The sequence below is a fragment of the Phocoena sinus genome, chromosome 15 (genome assembly GCF_008692025.1).
Source record: "Phocoena sinus isolate mPhoSin1 chromosome 15, mPhoSin1.pri, whole genome shotgun sequence".
In the NCBI taxonomy this organism is placed as follows: domain Eukaryota; kingdom Metazoa; phylum Chordata; class Mammalia; order Artiodactyla; family Phocoenidae; genus Phocoena; species Phocoena sinus.
In genome coordinates, this window is record NC_045777.1 from 46,861,038 (window position 1) to 46,876,735 (window position 15,698).

The 15,698-nt window shown below is 45.5% G+C and overlaps 1 protein-coding gene across 1 annotated transcript in view; it reads right to left on the reverse strand.

The window, feature by feature from the left end:
- The window catches only part of CFAP61 (cilia and flagella associated protein 61), a 264,938-nt gene that overhangs the window by 98,002 nt on the left and 151,238 nt on the right, over positions 1-15,698 (reverse strand). Inside the window, exon 18 of the mRNA XM_032604424.1 lies at positions 8,714-8,841. Coding sequence (XP_032460315.1) covers positions 8,714-8,841 — 128 coding nt within the window. The remainder of the gene's footprint in view (positions 1-8,713; positions 8,842-15,698) is intronic.

Here is a 15,698-nt window from a genome sequence, read left to right on the forward strand (position 1 = left end):
ATGATAAAATGATGGGATTTAAAAGTTAGGAGTTCTATGAACTTCCAGTAGGAGAGGAAAAATAGGGACAAAACAAATCAAAACAAAATATTTATTCTGAGAACCAGTTAAGAGGATCTAGTTTTTCCTTGAAAAATGTTTAATTTCAGCAATATTTTTTCCGCTTAGATCACAATGTCCTTGGCTACTGACTTCATTTTTGCTGTGTGAGTAAAAATGACACAGCAGCTGCACGCGTGGCCACAATGCTGTCAGTAACAGCACACCCTGACCTCTGGGGGAGACCAGAGGTGTAGGGGCGTGTGGTCAAGGATTCCGAGCTCTCTATCGATAGAAGGGATGCAGTCAGTGTTCATGGGGCGGGTGCCATCTTCCACGGCTCCCCTGCTCATGGAAGCCCCTGTAGGAACCGGGATACAGCCCAGAGGAAGGGGCCAAGGAGCAAGTCTCTTCAGCCTGCCTGAGTCCAGCCTTGTGTCCTGGGGCAAGGATCTCTGATCAGCACTGGATCCAACAATAAGTAAAAACGCTTGCCTGGCGGGACCTCAGTGCTCTGTGGATTCTCCAGGGACCTGGCAGGGGAGGGGGCTGGTGGCCGGGGTAAAGGGGTATGGGGGAGGGAGATTTGGGGCTTCAGGATTTCAGATGAAAAGCTTATGTATCTCTGCATGAAAGGAAAACATAAATCCTTACCGAAAAAGAGAAAATGAGTGTAATGTTTGAAATGTCCACTGAACAAATAAGAATAAAATTTGGGAGTTCTGGCAAAAAAGACCAAAATGAAATTGAGTTTTGCTTTATGATTTAGGGGAAATGATTTATGATGTGTTCCTCTCTATATACATGAAGTAAAAATGTCATACATTTATCCTTTGAGCATATAAATGTAAGATGTAAATACCAAGATGGAAGGTATGAAAGACAAGCCGGAAAGCCTTCGCACACAAGAGGCGGCCAAGTTCAAGACAAAATCGGTCGTCCCATGGGACCGGAAAAACCAAGCATTATGGGAATTCAAAAGCAAGTGAGATCACTTCTGGTCTCGAAGGATGAGGAAAGGTTTTATGCTTTGGGCAAACGCTGGCAGTTAGGAAGGCTTTATTGACACCATCAGGGCAGGTTTGCTCATGCTTGGCAGGTGTATCTCCTTGGACCTGCATTCTCAATGGTGAATAGTTGAAGCATGAAGCTTTGTGAAATGCTTTCTACTAGGTCCGATTCAGCATGTAAATACTATGAACTTAGGGTAATGACTTCAGCTATGCAATGTTTAATGATACATTAATAATTATGCCTGGTAAGCCCTGAAGTAATGATGTGACTTAGAAGTTCTATGAATTGTTGAGAATTTAAAAATATGGTTTGGAAAACATGGCCCATAAAAACAGCTCAGTTACAAATGAGCAATCAGAGGGGGAAATAGGTTTCCTCATAGATAAGACTGCCAAGTTTGAGGAAGTGTCTATATAAATGTTGCTAAACCCGGCTGCATGTCAGAATTACCTGGAGAGTCTTAAAAATACAAATTCCTGGAGCCCACTCCAACCTGGTGAATTGTAACCACAGGAACAGGGGCCCAGGAAGCTGTCTTTTTACAACTACCACCTCCCCACCCTTACCTGCACCCCAAAAGTAGCTCTGATGTACTGGATGGTAGAGTCTGGAATTTCCACAAACTGTTGCTTATATGGAAAGTTACTCCACCTTAACCCTGAGGTCTAGGAGGCTGATCCACAACATTTTTCTTCACCACAGTTCTTAAAATCAAAAGGGAAACGCAGGGCGTCCCTGGTGGCGCAGTGGTTGGGAATCCGCCTGCCGATGCAGGGGACACGGGTTCGTGTCCCGGTCCAGGAAGATCCCACATGCCGCGGAGCGGCTGCGCCCGTGAGCCATGGCCGCTGAGCCTGCGTGTCCGGAGCCTGTGCTTCGCAACGGGAGAGGCCACGACAGTGAGAGGCCCGCGTACCGCAGAAAAAACAAAAAAAGAAGGGAAATGCAAGCAGTTTTTTCCAAGCCCTAGCACCTTACCATGTGGTGAGTGTTCCTTTGAAAGGAACGCTCTTCAGAGAACTACACTTAGAGATAAAGTCTCTGCTCAGCGGGCGGCCTTGCCTGGTCTGGGTCTCACACAATGGTTCCGGGTGCTCCCTTTCTCCAAAGATCACGGCTACGGGCACCTCTACGGAAGGGTCCTGGCCTATGTTTCCACCTAACATCAGATGCTGTAAGGCAGAGGGTGAGGGGTTTGACGCCCCCTGACTCCCTCAGTGCGGGGAAGCAGGCGCGGACGCCTCAGGAAACGCCCCTGGTTCAACCCCAGTCCTTGGGGAAGAGAGCACCTCCCACATCATGACTCTCCAGGCAATTCCCTCACAACGCTCAGCTCCCACCGGGATCTGGACATGCAAATGGCATTAGCGGGGAGGTGTCAGTCTAGCAAGAATTGAGTGCTAGGTCTTTCTAGGTGCTTTGCCTTCTTGCCAGTGGAGGAGGAGAGATCCTGGGTGCTTTCCCTGTTGTACAGCTGTGGAAACGACGGAGGTTCAGAGAGGTCAGATGGTCCACATGGGCCCAGCAGTAGTGGCAGAGAGCTGACTCTACCCCAACTCAGCGGTTCTCGCGCTCCCAAAATCGGTGTGAAAACATGGGTCCCAGCCTCCGGCCCCGGGTTTCCGATTCAGTCCTTATAGGGGGGCCTGTATCGGCACCTGCAACAGGTTCCCAGGCGGCGCTAAAGGTGAAAACTGCTGATCTAATTTCATCTCCATCCCAAAGGAGAAATCAAGTATTTGCTGAGACAGGCCCACTCTCCCTCTTTGTTCCAGCAGAGGTTGCTGGTGGAGCAGAGTACCTGGGTTCTCTCTAGAGCTGCCAGGACGCCTGGGAAGAGAGGTGGAGGGAGATCAGGAGATGCTCCCGACACAGTTTTCCCGTCTGGCTTCGCTTCCCTCTGCCTTTGTCTAGACCCATGCCTTCGTCAAAGGGCAACTTGCATGAGCATCAAGAAAGGAGAACAAATGAAAGAAACCGGGCCGGCAGCAGGCCCACCGCATCACCTGCAAATAGTCCTCCCGTCCCAATGCTTTCCTGCCTTCTCTGCCCGGGGTCTCCCCCTGACTGTGGTAGCTTGAGGGACAGGCTGGAAGCACAGCCCAGGGTGACCAGATGGACAGGAACTGTTGGGTAAATACCCCACTTCCTCGGGCGCAGAGGGACTGTTCCCAGCTGTGTCCTCGGAGGGGGTCCCGGCGGGACTGAGCTTCGTTGCCCATGGTGACCCAAAGGCACATGATTTGGGGGCTTTGCTGGCATTCCTGCCGGTCCCGTCTCACCTGCTCGCTCGGGTAGTTCCCAGGGATCACCCCCAAATAAACTACTCGCACCAAATTCTTTGTTTTCAGCTTTTGCAGGACCTCAAACCAAGATGGAGCTAATGTCGTCATTTGAAAATGACCTGATAGTAGAGGACAGAGGCTGAACAGGCGAGTCTGTTTCTGGTCCGTGTATGCGGTTTGTGTTTTGTGCGATCATGAAGACAATTTGTTAAAAACGCAGTATCTGTGAAACACAATAAAACCAGGTATGCCTGTACATTTAAATACTGGAATCAGGTTAGGAAATGGGGTGGTGATTAGGAACCAGGGACAGCTCCAGGTCAGTATTTTCTGGAGGCAGGATGTCAGGTCCTTCTGCCTGGGGAGGCTGAGCCTTTGAACCTGACATACTGCCCCACCCCTCTATTTCCCCCCTACCAGGCCATCAGAGGGGCCTCTGTATCAGTCCCGACAGGCCCCACTGTAATGCCAACGTAACAAGATGGTGAGATGTGACCTGCCCCGTGGATCTCCACCTGTGCCCCGGGCACATGCCACGGGCCTGGCCGCCACCCTGCATTTCCCTGGTACCCAAAGGGTGATTGGGGCGAGCACACAGCCCTCACTTCATGTGGCAGAGGCCGACGGCATGGACAGCCACCAACCTGTTCATGGGGTTCATCGCTGAGATCAGCACGGAAGCACTGACTACTTAATTAGTCACCTGATTAGTGACAAGCCACAACGAAGGCTTCAGATGTCCTCAAAGGTAAAGATAAGAAGCCTCATTAATCTGCAAGTGCTTGGCTGCTGCCGCCAGACCCCACAGCTGAGCCGGATGCTGTGTGGTCCTGTGCGGCCCGATAACACGTGTTCCGGTCATCCAGCCACAACTGCAGCTTCACAAACGTGCCCTGTCGTTCCCAGCTAGTCTTAGTTGTTCTCAACACACCCACCAGATGAGGGATCAATGCCCAGGTCGAAAACCAGAAACTTCACCCTTTGGTGAGATGACTTGGTGGGTGTTTTGAGACATTTCTTCCCGGGGGTGGAAGGGGAAGCCGAGGTGATGGTGGGTGGTTCCCATGAACCAAAGTGCATCTTCTTCTAACCGCCCAGCCTCGGCGGGATGCCACCCAGGGCTGCCTTCATTCACTGTCATCCCAGGAATCATTCATGAATTTTTCTAGCCCTGTTATAGCCTCCTTGAGAGATTCTTTACATCAGAACTGAATTAGGTAAGATTTTAAAATAATGGATTAAAAGGAACTGCTCTGTAATTGGGAGTAAATAATATAATACACAAAGCATAGAGACGTACGAGCTGAAACAGAATCAAACAGTAACTGCTTCAGCTCAGTGACTTGACGCCCAAGACATAGGGAAGAAGCTGTTGTGAATAATTCTGGAAAATAAAATGTCTGTTTGGGACACTGACTGCGGCAGGGCCTGAGATTCTCTGTTTCTAATCAGCTCCCAGGCGATACCAATCCTGCTGGAGTCCAGACCAAACTTTTGAGTAGAAAGGACATAAGACGTAGGATGAGTCCATAGACCCGGTTCCTACTCCTTCTTTGGTAGAGCATATCCATATTTCTTTTTTTTTAAATGATTTTGGAGTACTACTGTGGAAAGTAGCATTACTTTGGGGAGTTCATCAGGTCCAGACCTGGTACACAAAGCAACTGCTAAAAATATGACCAGCTAAGCTGCGTGAAAAGAGGCCCCTTGCTTTCTGGAAAGAGCTTTCAGACTTCATTGCAAAGTTCTCCTTCGGGAAATAGCATTTCCTTGACAGATGACAGAAGCTCCCCTCTGGCCTTGGCTGTTGATCCAAGAATACGGAGTTCCCTTTAGACCTCTGATACGGTCAGTGGAGTTCCTAGTGTGACAGCGCCCAGGGCTGGCAGGGCCAGGGGAGCCCTGCCGTGACCCTCCCTCAGCAGAGGAGGAGGGCGGGACCACAGCACTGGTTGGTAGCAGAGGTGGGCTGATGACCGAGGCCAAGATCTTTCTGCCAAAAACCAACGTTTGGGGTTTTAAAGAGGTTTTATTAATAGAAGTACCAAGAAGGATAATGTACATGAAACACCTACGGTGCCCAAGCCAACACCTTTCCGTCCGGAAGAGCCAGGCAAACGAACAAACACATGAGAACCACAATTTAAAAATAGCTCAGGTTCGTCACCTGAATGTCTTGGGCATGATGAGAAACACAGATAATTCACAGCAAAGTGTCTTAAGAGTTGCCTTTCCCCTCCAATTCACTGCCCTCTTATTCCACAGGATGAGTGAGGGTTTCCTCCTCTATGGCCCCCACCCCAAGAAAGCTCCCCGGCCCTGGTTCTGTGCCTGCTGTCCTTCCCCCTGCCAGCCCCTGGTCCCCACCCAGGGGGCACACAGCCCGGCAAGGCAGGTGATGAGGGGAAAGGAGGCCAGGATGTGTGTGCCCGCAGGGTGGGGCCTGGGAGCCTGAACATGCTCCCTCCTCTGCCCTCCATGGAGTTACTTGGGCACAGCACCCTCAGAAGACAGATGCACAAGACGCGGGGAGTGGGGACAAATTAGCCAAGTCTCACCTCCACCCTGAATCACCCTGCACCCTCGCCCTTCTGCATCAGCTAGCCAGGGGCCTCAGGAGTGTCCATGGAGATTGCAGGAAGTCTAAGGGCAGGGCTGCCACTCAGTCCAGCGCTGGAATATTCACCAGGACCAGGAGGACACGGAGAACCACAGGGGTGTGCTGGCGTGTGTCCTTAGAAAACGCCTGTCACTCATGTCACCAGGTACTGGAGGGCCCAGGAGGTCTTGCCCTTGTAAGGACAAGAAGAAGATGCAGGGTGACCCACAGGCCTCACAACTAGAAAAGAAAGTGTGTCCTCCGTGCAGGTGTAACTGTGGACTGGTGGCAGCTGAGGACCAGACAGAAGGTTGTACTAAAAACCAAAACCCCAAACATCCCCTCAACACTCACACCTCGCATGGAGCTTATATCCTGGTGTCTGTATTAGTTGGTGACTTTGGGCAAGTCACGTCAGCACCCCTAGTAGCACCGTGGCACTTGTGGAAAGAAGAGACTTTCTGCAAGGACTGCTTTTGGTGTCTTTGAAGAGGAGACCAAAGGTGCTTTGCAATTTGTTTTGCATGTAAATAATATAAGAACAAAGAGCTGTGCTTGTTTTGTCACCAGATGACAGGATGACCAGATTTTCTGGAAAAAGAGGCGGCTGTACTGGGCCTCAAATGGGTTTTCCAGGAACTACAGTGCCCCAACTGAGTTTAATAATGCAGGGCATGAGTGTAGGAGGGCGATTTTCCTAAATCTTGCCTCCAAAATGTGGATTTAATCCTCACTGGAGGTCAGTGTTTGGTGAAAACTCTGTTTCTTCAATTCCATTCCAACTCAAATCATTTACAAAGTTTAGTTCAAATGGCAGTTAAATTGGTAAAGTAAAATCTGCAGCAGGTTACTATGGCGACTGCTGATTTGAAATAATTAGAGAAAATAATGAGAGAACTATTTCCTCTCTCCAGGATTTGATATCTGTAAACTGATCCCGGTCTCTTTTTAGTGCATGTAATCTGTATAACGATGATAGAGAATTATGAGTACTTTAAAATGCTTTAAAAAGTTCTGTCTGATTGACGAATTTAATCAACCAAGTACTTATATCAAAATTTATACCTTTCTTTATTAAATCTAAGCTGATTCCACAAAAAGAAAATTATATGTGTATATCTTAATGTAATCATTTTAAAGAAGACATAATGACAAGATATATAGCTAAATTAAGATTTAAGATCTGTTTATGATAACTTCTTGACTACTGTAATTTCACAACTCCACCCTGATGGTTCATCTTTCAAAAGTGGCTGTACAGATTGCTGTTCAGAGTCTGAGGTGAAGAGACCTGTCAGAATAGGGAAAGCCCTCAAACTAGAGTGGAATAGGCAGGAAAATGGAGATTCCTGGGTGCGTCTCATGATTTCTTTCTTGCAATGAGAGATTGCTGTAGACTGACCACAGTATTTAAAGCCTGTGAACTTGGTTGCTAATTTCAATAAAGACAGGCGACTTATTTCTGGTTAACTAAGGGTGTGTTCCGGATAATTGAACAAATTGGCTAGAAAGTGAAAAAATCTTCGGTTACGTATGATGTCAAATGAGCAAAATAACCATCTGGGTTAGTTCGTCTCCATATCCACCAGGGACAAACACCTTCTAGGGGTCATTTCCTCCACTCTTTTCCTTGTCTAGACCCTCACCACTTATCTGGCCTCCGGAGGAGTCATGGTGGGGATGCCTTTCCCCATCTGCCACTCTCCTCTTAGCACCTACAGCTTTGAACAGTAGCTAAAGTTTCTCATGCGATCCTGAGCAAAAGGTCTGGGAAAAACTGGATTCTCCTAACTTAGGAGTCTGTGGTTCTCCAAAGCCTGGGTCTTTGAAAACATCTAGAGACTTTTTACAAAATGAATGAGGAAGCTAGGTCTGAGAGAAGTCAGGCACACATCGAAGGTTCCATGCCAGTGGTGGCAATGCCAGGCCACGAGTCCAAGTTCTTGGACAATAACCCAGGGCTCTTCCTGTTAAAGAGAGGCTGAAATTTGCTGAGCAGATGGAGAGCTAAGTGGGGGAGCTGAGAACCCTCAGGAATCACCTATCGGGAAAATGGGCTCTGCAAGGAAACTGTGCAGTGTTTTGAGGATAATAGAAAACATACCAAACAGCTGCACAGACCTCAGTTGTCCTGGGGAAATGTACTCTGTTCCCTGGCACCTGAAATGCAGGTGTTGGAGGAAAGGTCCTGGACTGTCTGCCACTTCTGAAGCCTATTTGTGATGCATACAGTCAAAACTGGTCCCCAAACCTGCCTGATCACACAGAGCACCTGTTAAAATACAGGTTCCCAGGGCCCTCCATAGGAGTTTCTGCTTCTCTGTGTCTGTGAGGTCTGGGAGTCTACATCTTTAACAAATGCTCTAGGTGATTCTTATAATCCAGCCAAGAAAGGGGAGCACCAGTATAGAATAGGGGCTGGAAAACAACTTCTGGAAAGGGTCAGAGTGACATATACTAGGCACTGCCAGCCAAACGGTCTCTGTCATGGCTACTCAAAGCTGCCGCTGTATCAACAAAACAGAGACAACACATAAATAAATGAGCGCGACTGTGTTCCCATAAAGCTTTATTTACAAAAGCAGGTGGACCTGTTTTGACCTGGGGGGCTAGAGTTTGCCAACCCCTGATCTAGAATATTCCACTGATTCATTAATCCACATAGACAACGTATGTGAGGTGGCAGAAAGCTCAGGTCTGTCCTTTCAAGGGACCCTCTCAGGTGTAGGAAGAGAAAGGCCCTTTAAAAACAAAAAAATAAAGTAAAACAACTCACCAAAATATCAGTGTCTCTAGGAAGGAAATTCCAACATTGGACGCACCAACCACAACAATCTTGGCATTGACAGTTATTTTAGGTTCCAACGTTAGTTTTCTGTTTGTATGGTTCAAGGCATAACTCAACTGGAAAAAAATACAAAGAGAAAAAGGGACTTGAGGTAAATGTAGCTGAGTTTGCATTCCCAAATTGGCAATTACTTAACCAGGATATTACCAGCAAATCAAACTGAAAAATGCCCCTGTGCAGCCCTGAGGAAATTTATGGGAAGTAATTTTTAAGAAATTAATGTAAGAATATGACAATATACCTAACACCTAGGCTGGTTCACATCAAAATACTTGATTTTTGTCTTATTGTTGATAGATGTTTCATATAGAACCCAGGCCATCTATGACTAGAGATGATAAGGTAAATAATTCCCCAAGAAGACAGGTAAGTTGCGGTTGAGAATCTGTAGTTTCATCAAAGGTCCCAATCTTTCCTTCTGTCCATGGTTTGAACAATTATATTACAGTAGCTGGGTGCCTGATGGAAGGTATTAACTCTCATTCAATTCTGCATCCCTCACACAACACCTGGAGCACAGTAGGTGTTCAGTAGTATTTATAGAATGACAAATGTGTTGAATGACAAAAGCATATTGGATGATAAGGATTGTTCAGTCTTTCAAATAACTTAGGGTCAGGGAGGACTCTTAGAAGCACAGAAAGTAACAGGTGATCCTTTTAATGTCCATGTTTGAAAAAATCACCTGGATTGATTTGTTTGGTTACTTTCCTGCAGAGGCTTCAGTGGGAACATGAAATGTACAAAGGAAGGTTTTACAAAGAGGTGGTGGAATCTGTTTGTTTGTTTTTTGCCCACAAGGCACAGCATGTGAGATCTGAGTTTCCCCACCAGGGATCGAACCCATGCCCCTTGCGTTGGGAGCATGGACTCTTAACCACTGGACTGCCAGGGAAGTTGGGGTACTCTTAAAAGAACGTTGGATTGGGTCAGAAGACCTTGATTCTCTTTTTTAATTCATAAATTCAACACACATTTTTATTTGATGCTTCCTGTGTGTCTGGACAATAACAGGGTTTACAGCTGACTTCTCATCATAGGCAATGGAGGACAGGAGTCAGTGGAATGACATCCACACCAATGTGTCCCACTCGTTCACGTTCTCATTACATTAGCATTAACTCACCCTCTAGGTCAGAGACCTTCAAATTCTAGTAGACCAAACCTAGTTTCAATTTTCTTAAAATCCTGAGATACCAGGAGCTGGAAGTTCAGCGGGCTAATGGTAAAGTCCTATGGAAAGCTAGGCTCCCACCCACCTTCCAGTGCCTAAGGCAGCATGGGTGGGGTCACATGCTTTGCAATTTACCTGGCAACATGTGTGACCTAGAGGATAAATTCCCTCTCTCTAGCTCGAGCTAGCCCAGCAACATGCAGGTAAAAAAATGTCTTCAGCCAAATAAGGTATTAATAGAAATTCAAAACAAAGTCTGGAGGTTTTAGACTCTCTCCATAATTAACATTGCTGGTGCCTCTCAGCATCTGTCCCACCCCCACTCCCACCTCTAATGAGACACACCAGGGATTCTGGAAAAGATTGAACCCACTCCCATCTTTAAGAGGGGGCTCTGGTTGACATAAACCAAGTTGCATAATCCCACCCTCCTTGCTCAACAATTGGCCCAGGATAGACACATGACCTATGCTGGCTTAATCAGAGTGAAGCCCAGGACTTTTGTGTGATGGTTTAAGAAGAAAAGCCTCTTGCCTTCCAGATGGTACGAGGTGTAGATTGTGAAGCCTGAAACAGTACAGTCATCATGCCACCAAGAGGGAAACCATTCTGGGATGAAGCCCCAAGAGAATCACAAAGAAATAGAACAGGAATTCCTTTCAAATCCTACCTGAAGCCCATGCTAACTTTGGACTCTTAAGTTACACGAGCGATAAATATCAGTCAGCTATCGCCAAACAGTGCTGCATAACAAACCACCCCAAAATGCATTGGCATAAAAAATTGCCATCTATCCTCACCCATGTAACTCTGCGTCAGCTGGAAGAAGGCTGATGTCAGCGGGATTCAGCTGTCTTTGGCTCCACTCTGCAGATTTCAGCTTAGCCTCACATCTCTCCTATCTTTTTTTTTTTTTTTTTTTTGCAGTATGCAGGGCTTTCACTGTTGTGGCCTCTCCCGTTGCAGAGCACAGGCTCCAAACACGCAGGCCCAGCGGCCATGGCTCACGGGCCCAGCCACTCCGCGGCATGTGGGATCTTCCTGGACCGGGGTACGAATCCACGTCCCCTGCATCGCCAGGCAGACTCCCAACCACTGCACCACCAGGGAAGCCCTCTCCTATCTTTTTTGATGAGAAAGAGCTGGGTCTGTTCTTCTCATGGCAATGCAGAAGTACAAGAAGGTAAGTGAAAATAAGAAATACTTCTTCAGTCTGGCCAAAGCAAGTCACATAGTGGAGCCCAACACCCATGAGGTGGGGAAGCCGACTCCCCTGTAGTGGGAGGAACCTCAAAGTCACACAGCAAGGGCACAACCCAGGGAGGGAGGAAGAGCTGGGGAGAAAGACTGCAACCCACTGTATTTCCTTGACTGTTTAGCTCAGTTTGATTCATTTACATGCAACTAAAAACTTCCTAAACTGATAGACTTTCTAAACGACAATAATGAATATATCATTTGGGTGAAAAAGTATCTGTTCTTCAAATAAATGTCATTCTGATCTGCCCTATGAAAATTTCCCAGCACAGGCCAGTGAGGAATTCTGGGAGAAAACTAGTTAACACTGGTACATCTGGCTGCCAGTGTGTACTGTGTTCCCATTAACTTGCAAGACAAGCCTGGTAGCAGCAGATTGGGTCTGGTGGTTTAGAGTGAGGAAGATAGGAAGCATAAATGGTGGTATGAAGGCATGTAGCCACAGGTCTAATTAAGAGACTTAAGATGCAAGCATCTTCACAGAGGTCAGAACCCAAGATTCCTTCCATAGGAGGTATGTTCAGACATTCCCCTCTGCTGTCCGGAAGCATATACTAAAACATGGGCAGTAATGAAATTCCCTGGTAAAGAATTGTACCCCATTTATGAAACAGTTCCTGAATCAATGATACAAAGGCACCTGGGGAACAGAACAGAATGGCTTTTGTTTCCCACACAATAGCTTTAACACCAACAGCTGCCAGGCCTCAGAAATCACCTTTCTAACCTCTGAATACACAGAGTGGCCTTGGGTGTCAAGAGTTAGCATCAGTACCAACGGTGGTGGGTGTCTCAGGAGAGTGATCAGGCACCACAATGGTTCTCACCAAACCCAATTTTGTGCCCAGGCTTTAATTAAAAACATATTCATCTTTGGATATGAAGAAGTGACCTGAAAAAGCCACATTTTTCTTTTGTTAGGATAGATGGTTTTTAAATACCTTGAAAAGAAATTCTTTCCAGCCTGGAAATATCTTTCAGTGACAACTGCAAATGAAGAAGGCTTCTTCGGCTTTCAGAGGGTTTGTTTTGCCCATAAGCTGAAAGCTCGAGGCATTTTTGGAAGAAAGCAGAATATGTCCTTCCTTTGTGTTCCTTCAAACTACAGGTTTTCCCAGTAAAGAAAAACAGGTATGGAAGACCCTCTGAGCCAAGCCAGCTTTTCCTTTTCTTTGTCTGAACATCTACCAAAAATGTCCCGTGCACTAGAGATCCTGTTTTAGATGTTTGTTTTTGTTTTTTATTTCCTTAACAGCAAAGTAAAAATAAAAGCTGTATCTACTGATTCATATTCTATAGACAGAAATTAAATGTGCCTTGTAATAGTAAATTATCAAAGGTGAAACAGAGGAGTCTCTAAGCTATTTAACTACATATCATACCAGTGATAATATGGGTGAGAAATCAGATTCTTACCTCCATATTCTTTGGAGACATTTATGCTTCTATTCTCCTAATGACACTAAGTTAGTATTTTTAGACAAACGGATGATTTTAAATAGATCAACAGGTACCCCAGCAAGAAGGAATAGGCCATATATCATGTATAAGCTGACCTTTCAAGGCTGAAAGAAATGTTCCTTAAAATTGATTACGGCTCTTATAATAAGTTTAAAACACAAGCCTTAAGTTCCATCCCTGAGATGGAAGAAGAAAGAATGATAAAATGGGACTCCCTATTTGGAAATTCTAGAGCCAGGCTTGAGGTGTGGGGAGGGGAGGGAGTGTGGACGGTTCAGAGGGAAGTGACAATAAAGGTCAGGTGAGGAGGTTGTTGAGATGAGAAAATAGGGAACAGAAACGAGCACATGTTTAAATTTTAAGCTATATATCTGTAATTTCCTATGAGCTTCTGAATTGGAACACCTTGTGCAAGTGAGTCATTGAGCAGTTTGGTCCCTTTATTAATTCATCTGGTTTGTCTGCTGCCCTCCACCTAGACTGTTTGCTTTCTGAGGTCAGGGGCTATGTCTTTGTTTTTTTGAGGCATTCGTTTAGTTTTAGTTTAGTTTTGTTTTATCTGAACAATTCCTGCCACACATTTTTGGACGTTTGGTAAATGATGAAAGGACAGATATGCTGACTTTGCGTTCCGTGAGCCCTTCTTAAAAGGTGTTGACGTAATTTCTACTGATTCAGGTTATTTCTGTTGGTGCTTTTCCAGTTGCTTACATGACAAACAAATGATTTATATATGATATATGAGAAGAACTTGGGTTAAATTTGATCTTTTTAGTAAAAGTGATACTGACGTACATGCTCAGGTGAGTTTATGCTGTGATTCACATACATTTATCAAGAGACCTTAAAGACACAGTTCTGAATTTTATGCATGTTTGTTAACTGTTCTGTGTGTACAAAGAGAAAAATTAGTCAAAGTATAATTTTATCTGATACACACAGACCTGAGTTCTGTGTTTCTATATCTGGTTTAGTTTTTCTCATGCACTTAGAATGAGTTAGAATGACAACAAAAACAGTATTAAAACTCGGTTTCAATAATAGATCCCAAATCAGAAGTTGCTAAAATAACAAATAGGCCATTGAACTAGAAAGCAGTCAAAATAACTACAAATGATCCTACATAATAAACCCAATTCATACTAAAATGGGACATGACAGCGTCTACGGTGAATTTTTTCTAATGATACCCTTTCGTTTGGGGGTCACATTCAACCTCCAGGATCACTGGACTGGGCATCATTAGCCCAGTCCAAACAAGGGACTGTTTTCTTAACTCTGCTACTGGTTGAAATTCTGAGTCTCTTTTTCTTAAACATCAGTTTCCTCAGGTGTAAAATGGAAGTAAATTACACAAACCTCTGCTTCCTCAGCAGGCAAACACGGGAACTATTCATTAAAAAACGTCTACAAATACTTGGAGCTTTTCAGGCAAAGATGTTACACAAGGTAAAATTGCACATCCTCTCTCGCATCTGCAATATGAAAGGCAAATCTTCGAAAAACACGTTTTAAAAGGGCGAAACAAGGAGCTCCATTTTCAGCTCCACACCCATGTGTATATATTTTTTCTTCTAGAAAGCTTCCAAAGACTTCAAAGGGAGCTCTGTCCAGGCAAGAAAATGGAAGATGGAGAGATTCAAAGCCATTAGAAATGGAATTTCTGAAATTCTTAATAAGCCTATTTTTGCTTTATAAATGTAATTTTTTCTCCTTACACTTTTCCATTCTCTCTCTTCTTTTTGAGAAGCTCCCCTTTCCCCAATTTGATCAAAACAAATAATGACAGGTTGACAGCGCTATAAATACCAGTATCAGTTTCAGAGTTCAAAGTAAACAAATTGACCTCTTGGGGTCAAAGTATTGCAATATTTACCAAATACATAAAGAGTAGGGAGATAGAGACATGTAAACTAGAACCAATAAGTCGGGCATCTCTTCCACAGACACAAAATGCAGTTTTGAAAAACCTTTCAGCTAAGATCATTAAAAGGGCTCAAAACTACGATAGGGGGCTTCCCTGGTGGCACAGTGGTTGAGAGTCCGCCTACCGATGCAGGGGACACAGGTTCATGCCCCCGTCCGGGAAGATCCCACATGCCGCAGAGCGGCTAGGCCCGTGAGCCATGGCCGCTGAGACTGCGCGTCCGGCTCCACAACGGGAGAGGCCACAACAGTAAGAGGCGCGCGTACTGCAAAAAAAAAAAAAAAAACTATGATAGGAACGCCATCACCTCTGTCCTAGCAGAACATGAGGAGGCTGTCAAGACAACGCCGTGGTTTTGAGCCTCGTTTTCTGAAGGATTCCCTTAACCTTTCTCTTTGTTAGGGTATGGGGAGCTTCTAACACTTCTTGCAGCTCCAGCATGTGGGGAAAATGCACACTGTTCTGTCTCTGGCATCTGCTGAGAGTGACAATGACTCAAAGACCCTTTCTGGCTTGCTCTCCTATCACGGGGAGGAGTGCACTCAAAACCGTGCAACGTGGGCCAAAGGGTGGGCTGGGGTTCCTGCAGCATCCCCACCATGGCACCAGGCACAAGCTAGGCACACAGTAAAGTTTGGGAAGTGAATGAGGCACTAATTTGGCCTCTTCAAAATTATTAGTAACCCTACCCACGAAAAATTCTCATTTCTTTAAAGAACTATAATACCTTTAATTTCTTTACATTCTTCACATTATCCCAGGCAAACAGTGGGAGCTTGAACCCTAGCTAAAGAAGAGGGTCCTGTTTCAGTTAGGATTGGGCTTGGCTGCATACAACAGAAAATGCAGCTTAAACAGAAAACGGAGGCTTTAACAGGATAGAAGATAATTTCTCACTTATGCAAAAGAAATCTGGAAATACATAATCCAGGGCTACTGAGGCAGAGCCAGACTTCTACCTGCCTAACTCCCCATCCTAGTGCATGGCTTCAATCCTCAAGGATGGCCTAGGATGGCTGCCAGACATCCAGATATCACGTCCTCATTCCAGGGAGCAGGAAGGAGAAGGAAGGAAAGAAAAAAGGCCCTTCCTT